The sequence below is a fragment of the Pygoscelis adeliae genome, unplaced genomic scaffold (genome assembly GCF_000699105.1).
Source record: "Pygoscelis adeliae isolate BGI_AS28 unplaced genomic scaffold, ASM69910v1 Scaffold359, whole genome shotgun sequence".
NCBI classification, from domain to species: domain Eukaryota; kingdom Metazoa; phylum Chordata; class Aves; order Sphenisciformes; family Spheniscidae; genus Pygoscelis; species Pygoscelis adeliae.
Genome location: NW_008825553.1, coordinates 1,306,222 through 1,312,351, shown reverse-complemented (window position 1 = coordinate 1,312,351; position 6,130 = coordinate 1,306,222). Strand labels below are relative to the sequence as shown.

General features: G+C 46.8%; 2 protein-coding genes across 2 annotated transcripts in view; one reads left to right on the top strand and one right to left on the bottom strand.

Moving 5' to 3' along the window:
- The window catches only part of YARS (tyrosyl-tRNA synthetase), an 8,046-nt gene extending 5,805 nt beyond the window's left edge, over positions 1-2,241 (bottom strand). Inside the window, exon 1 of the mRNA XM_009332210.1 lies at positions 2,224-2,241. Within this exon, the coding sequence (XP_009330485.1) occupies positions 2,224-2,241 (18 nt within the window). The remainder of the gene's footprint in view (positions 1-2,223) is intronic.
- S100PBP (S100P binding protein) lies at positions 2,138-5,503 on the top strand. The gene is made up of 4 exons (XM_009332156.1): positions 2,138-3,451; positions 3,679-3,773; positions 4,512-4,616; positions 5,478-5,503. The coding sequence occupies exons 1-4, from the start codon at positions 2,240-2,242 to the stop codon at positions 5,488-5,490; spliced, it is 1,425 nt and encodes a 474-aa protein (XP_009330431.1). The 5' UTR covers positions 2,138-2,239; the 3' UTR covers positions 5,491-5,503.
- Positions 5,504-6,130: the final 627 nt, after the last annotated feature.

Sequence of the window (6,130 nt, the reverse complement as noted above, 5' to 3'; positions counted from 1 at the left end):
GCGGGTACGAATAGACCCGTGAGTGAGAGAGGGCGAGGTGAGGGAGCGGCGGGGGTGAAACGCTGGCGTTTGCCTTCGTGCGCTCGGGTGAGATGGGAGCAGGTTCCCCACGTCTCGAGATTCTGCTTTCTCGGAGAAGATACCTCATGCGGTGGGCGGATCGTGGGGCTGAGGGGGCTGTTACCCTGCGGCCCGTGCTGCAGGTGCCCCCTGCTCCCCGTTGTCTCTCCAGGGAGCAGATCCCAGAGCAGCGCCGCAGGCTTGCGAGATCTGTGGCTGGCTGCGGGGAGCGGAGCGGGCAAGGCGGCCGGTCCGTGAGCCTTGGCAGAGCTGTGTTTCTCAGTAGCTTTATCTTTTGATCTCATTATTTACTGAAGTTGTGCTAGAAACCCACATAAAGCGTGTGTAGCTTTCCAAAGAGCCTGCCTTTGGCAGCCCCTAGGAGGATGGCCCATCCATGGCTGGTGCTTTTGCGGTTGGGGGTGAGCTGGCTCTAGCGTGGTCTGACCGTACGAGCACCAGTGCTGGACTGAGGGAGAGGGTGAGAGGGTGGCAGCAGGCAGCCTTGTCTTACATCGGTTTAAGAGCCATTTAAACTGTTATGGAGCATTACCCTGGTGTAAATCCTTGAACAGCCCCTGAATTGAACACACTTCTGTGGGGAATGGCAGGGGGCTTTGTCTGGGCTCGTGCATAATCGGTTGCATAGTTACCCGCGTTCCGCTTCCAGAATCAGCTGATGTAGGGCTGAAAGTACAGACCCAGCGTAGTTGCAGTTAGGGGAATTGGGAAGGTCACAGCAGTAAAGAAACCATTTCCTTGTCTGCAGGCTGAGCATGTAAACATCTCCGAATGCACTTTTTGTAAGCCGGTTCCAGAAAAAAGGCTTAAAATGTTTGGTTCTCTTTCAAGTCCTTATTGGTTAGGAGCTAGGTTATCAGACTGCTACACTCTGTAGGACTAAATCCACATTGAATTTGTTTTTATTTGCCTTTTGTTTCTCTTCAAAGCACTTCAGCACTTGTAGCTAAATTGCAGAACTCCTGGCAAGTACTATCTAGTGAGGACTGCCCGTGACTCCAGTATGTTCTTGTATAGGTTTTGTATGCACGTAGGTGATTCCCAAGGTATTTTCTTTCTTCAGTGTGGTTACAGCATTATTCTGAAAGTGCTGATTTTTATTATTTGGACAGAATGACAAGAGGAAGCAGCAGAATTGCCCCAGTTTTATTCCTGGAGTAGGTACACCATTGCCACCTAGTGGCTAACCGCCCCCCCCCCCCCCCCTCTTTTTGAAAGCAGTAAGTAGTCAAACCAACGGAAAGACAAAAGGTATTCCTTTAAATCTGTTGTCAAAGAGGACAGGAAATGCCTTGCCTTAGTCCAGATTCTCCTGCTGGGTGAGAGTCAAATGCAGGGCTTTCCAAGTCAAAAGATTCACGTTAGTGTGAGTCCTCAGTAAGAGGAGAACAGGTTTTGTTTGTGAATACTTTTAAACTATTGAATTTTACAGGAAGGGTCTTTATCTTCTGATCTTTCATTATAACATGCATTTTGTATGAGTGTGTTAGTGACTAATGTGCTGCTGAATGTCCTTTTAGCTCCCTGACAGTTACTCTTCCGTTGCTCAGTTTTTCCTAACCCAAAAAAGACTTTTTATTTGTTTCGTATCTTTGAAGGACAGAGGTGGGGGTTGGGACACTGGGAAGGTCTGTGAGGCTTTATTTAATTCCTAAAGTGTGCTCTGGACTTCAAATGTAAGGTCGTAAAGAACGTAATTTGTGAATACTGGTATCTGGTGTTAGAATGACTGATTTACAGCAGCTTGGGAGGAGAAGGTACAGACTGCGTTGATGATTTGGGCTTGTATTAGCCCTGCTTGATAAAGCCAAACAGCCTCGTGTGTGAGAACACTCACGGAATGAGGGACTGGTTGTTGTTACATGTTGTTAAGACCTAAAATGGTCAGGAGTAGAGGTAATGGAGACTAGGGAGTTAAAATTGTTGTACCTCAGCTAGTGTTTTTGCCTTCCCTGTCACATTACTGCATCTTTGGAAAACGGCTGAGTTTCTTTAATTAAGATGTTGTCTTTTGCTGGCAGGTTGGAGCTGAGTCCTGCTGATTTCTCTTCTGAAAGGGCTGATCAAAGGGCACCAGGATCAGATGAGCTTCAGAGCAGGCTTCTAGAGCTGTAAGCAGAAGGCACAGGGTCACTGAGATACAGGAACCGACTGCGACATGGATGACCATTCCCCTCACGCCTTTGGGCTATGTCTTTTTCATGAATTTAAACCTGCTGCTCATAGTACAGTTCCCAGCACCAAAAGGCTGTTGGATTCCACAGAGCAGGTTCAGGCCCTGCAGTCAGCTAAGAAAGCTTGTGTGTTGGGTCATCACTGTAGCACTCCAGATCCATCAGAGAAACTGCTGCTCTGTTCCCCAGGTTCTGCCTGCTTTCAAGGATCCTCTCCTTTTCTGGATGATACTGGCCATGACGACCTTGTTGCCAGTTCTTCTGCGTCAAAATACGATGATGTAGCCATTTCTCTAGATGCAACCAGATGTTTTGATGATAGCGAGCCAGATGACTCCTTGTTGGAACTGTCAGACAGCGAAGAAGGGAACTCTCCTTTCAATTACACTGAGGAAGAGATCCAGGAAATCTTGGCAGATGATTGCGTGGAATTTGAGCGGTACCTAACTAGAAAAAGCACTCTGAGCCAAAATGTAAATGGAGAGAGTAAAAAGGACGAGAGCAGCAGCTGCACTGGGGCATCAGTCATCAGCGAAGATGCAAACGTAGCCTCGGAGGTCGCAGAGGAACCAAATGTTCCTCTGTCCAGAGAGTGTTCTTCAGTCAGTTCTGATAACGGCTGTTATCCTAGCCGTTTGAATGAAAGTGCTAGCTTGGATGAGAACCATCTGCAGTCAGCCCAAGTAACTCGCATGTTGTTTGACCTTGACATTCAGGAGCTTCTGAGTCTTAGCCCAATTGATGCTGACTATGTAGATCAGCCTCTGGAGGACAACTGCTTGGAGGAAGCCGAAAGAGAAGCTTCAGAAGCAATCGTAAATGATTGCCTAGAGTATGATAAAACCGCTAGTAGCTGTGTTCTCGAAGAATCCTCGGAGGGGCTGGTGTCTAATGGCCGGCAAAGCCTGGGTGTGGATTGCCTGGGAAAGACTCCCTTTGCGAGCAGAGATGTGTCTAACTTCTGTAGGGATCGTGTGGAAAGATCCGTGCCCTCCTCTGACCTTGCCTGTGGCCAGAGGACAGCTGATGAGAGTTCAGCACCTGTGTTGATGGTGTGGGACACCTCGGCTTCTGGGTCGAGAAACCAAGAACTTTCCAAAGAAGCAGAGAGCTGTTTTTCAAGGAAATTAGACTCTCCAGAGGATGATGGGGCGCAGGAATCTTCAGAAGTTGAACAGCCATCAAACAGCGTTAAAGTAAACACACATCTTAATTCTTGTAACTAAAATGTTTTTAATTCCATTCCTTTTGATTTGTACTTGTAGTAATGTCTGTATGCACACAAGTGTGCATTTTTACCCAGTAAGGGGAGGTTTTTCAAGCAGAGGGAAGTGTGATTTTTTTTTTATATAACTATATAAGCAAGACTTACTGGAATGATTTTTCTATTAGGTGTTAATGCCCTTTTTCCTTATCTTTCTAGTTAAGTGATACAGCTGTAGGCCAGATTGGGCAGGAAGAGACAACCAGTGGGAAGAAGCCTGGCAAAGTTATTCCTGTGCCACAGGAGGAGGAAAGGTAATCTCTTAGGAGCCTCTAAATGCCTTTGCACTCTGAAAAATTTCCCAAACCAGTTTGGTTGGTTGTGTCCTGCTGGTTTTCTCTTTATTTTTTTCTTAAGGTGCACTGAAATAGTGGGAAAAGTACTTAATGTTTTACCCTGTAAGATACTGTAAGAGCGGGAAGAGTATAGGGCTGGTCCAAATGGGAAAGAAGGTTGCTGAGGCAGTCCTGGGCAGTGGTCTGCAGGGCAGGAGAAGAGATGTTTGTGCTGGCTTGGCTTGGTGGCCGCTCGCCTTCTGGAGTGCTTTCCGGCAGATGGCAGCAGCAGAGCAGTGCTGGGTGCTGGGCAGGGATGGTTGTCTTCTGCTCTCCGGTGCTCCTGGGCCTGGAGTTGTCAGTTTGGTGCTTCCCTGTGGCCGCTGCAGACCTGCTGCACTCGGATGTTCTGTGCGTTGCCGTTCCCAGCGTGGCCTTGAGTTACGTGAAAAATATGCTGCTTTTGAGGGCTCACTGCAGGTTTCTGGCTTGTTAGCCAGGACAGTGACTTGCTGGTTCACTCAGCTGACAACGCTGTCCTGCTTTGCTCTCAGTATGTTATCTTTGCAACTTTATTCAAATAAATACTTTTATTTTTGCAATCACAGAATAGTGCTACAAGAAGTTCATGTCCGTACTAGTTCTATAGGACACTGTCTTCTGTAACCTAATCTGACAAATTGTCTAAAAAAATTAACGCTGTTTTTTATTTTAAAGACTGAATCAACGGACGTGCATTTCGGAAGTGGAGCTTGAGCAAAAGAAACATTTATATCCAGAGTGTGCACGTCCGTATGAAGAAAAGAGTAGCTCCTACACCAGGTAACCCCCGGATGGGATAGGGTGAGGCTGTACCGGTGGGGAGGGCAGAGTGGAGGATGGATATCCTAGCAGGAGGCCTGGCTTGCTGAACTTGTATTCTTTGATGTTTTGAATGTACTTGTTTTTCAGAGGGAAATAAAAAGTGCCTGCTACACTCGCTAGCACTACCACGCAGAGAGTTCCCACACAGCAATCGGTCTTGTTCCAGGACTGGTTCAGATGAGTTTCATAGTTTGGGATACCTGGGAAACATTATACAGGGGGGCCTGCTGTGGTAAATCAGGGGTGCTCCCAAAACAGACCCACGTTACCTGGGAAGAGCAGAGCTGAGCTCTGGCTTGTTGTGTTGGGAGGTAACTTGTTCTTGTCAGTCCACAACTATGAACCCAGACTCAGGGAACATTTAGCTTAAGTGCTGAGATTCGGATTTACTATTGACACCTTCTACCCGTTGCTTCCCTCAACGGTGTCATCCAAGAGCTATCAGCTGCGGAGGTTTAAAGGAGGGTGTCTGTAAAGAGCGGGTGTGGATATCGGCTGAAGAGCAGTGTCTGATGGGTAGAACTGGGGTGTTCTGAAGGGCAAAGAGTGTTCTGGTAGCTTCCAGAGATGGCCTCCCACTGTGGTTATTCTGAGTGTTCATGGGTGCAATAATTGTCATTTCTTGAGAGTTATAAGAAACTGACAGTTTTGTGGCTCATTGCATGGAGCCTGCACTTATCTGGGCAGCACGAACAGCTGCATAGCCACAGGGCTGCTTTCCAGTATGTGAACGTACTACAGCATAAGTAATGCAGAGGAGACTATGCAAGGAAGGCTAAAATGGCCTGTTTTCTCTTCCTTTCAAATTAAAAATGCAAGACGTATGTTCTGAGTCACAGAAAATCAGGCAGGAGCTCCAAATGAACAAGGCTGGTGAGTGAAATAGAGATCTATTTTGCTGGGGAAGAACATTGTCTGTGATGCACACAATTTGGTTTTCTTATTAGTGCAAACCTCTTTTATTCCAAATAGCTGTAGGCTTGGAATTCAGCCCGACAGACAGCGTGGGCTTTCCCAGTTGTCACAGAAAAGCCTTCTCGGTGGGCTGACTTTGACCCTGTGTGGTACTTCTGTGCACCTGGATCTGCAGCAAGGTCTTGCGTATCATTTGCGTAGGAGGTGCAGAAATGCAGAATGATCCCAAGAAATTCCTAAAGGAAAATTAGCAGGTTTCAGAGCAAGCAAGGGAATTCCCTTTGGGAAGCAGTAACTAATATATTGCTGCTACAAATCTTTAGCTCTGTTTTGTATTGCAAATCTCCTGGCATTTGTCTTACAGTAGTGTTTGACTTCGCTCTATCCCCTCTTCTACATGATCTGTCTGCTCTTCCTTGTATCCTGTCTCTTGCTCCTTGCTCGTATGTTGTCTGGATGAATTACAGGCTGGCTACAGCAGAGGCTTTATCTTTTCACTTATCTGCATGGTATCTTGCACTTGCAGGTTCTCTATAAATACAATTTTCTTACATCTG

Coding starts and splice junctions, on each gene's coding strand:
- S100PBP (XM_009332156.1), top strand. CDS start 2,240: ATGGATGACCATTCCCCTCACGCCTTTGGGCTATGTCTTTTTCATGAA. Junction 3,452..3,678: donor AGCCATCAAACAGCGTTAAA/GTAAACACACAT, acceptor TTATCTTTCTAG/TTAAGTGATACAGCTGTAGG. Junction 3,774..4,511: donor GTGCCACAGGAGGAGGAAAG/GTAATCTCTTAG, acceptor TTTATTTTAAAG/ACTGAATCAACGGACGTGCA.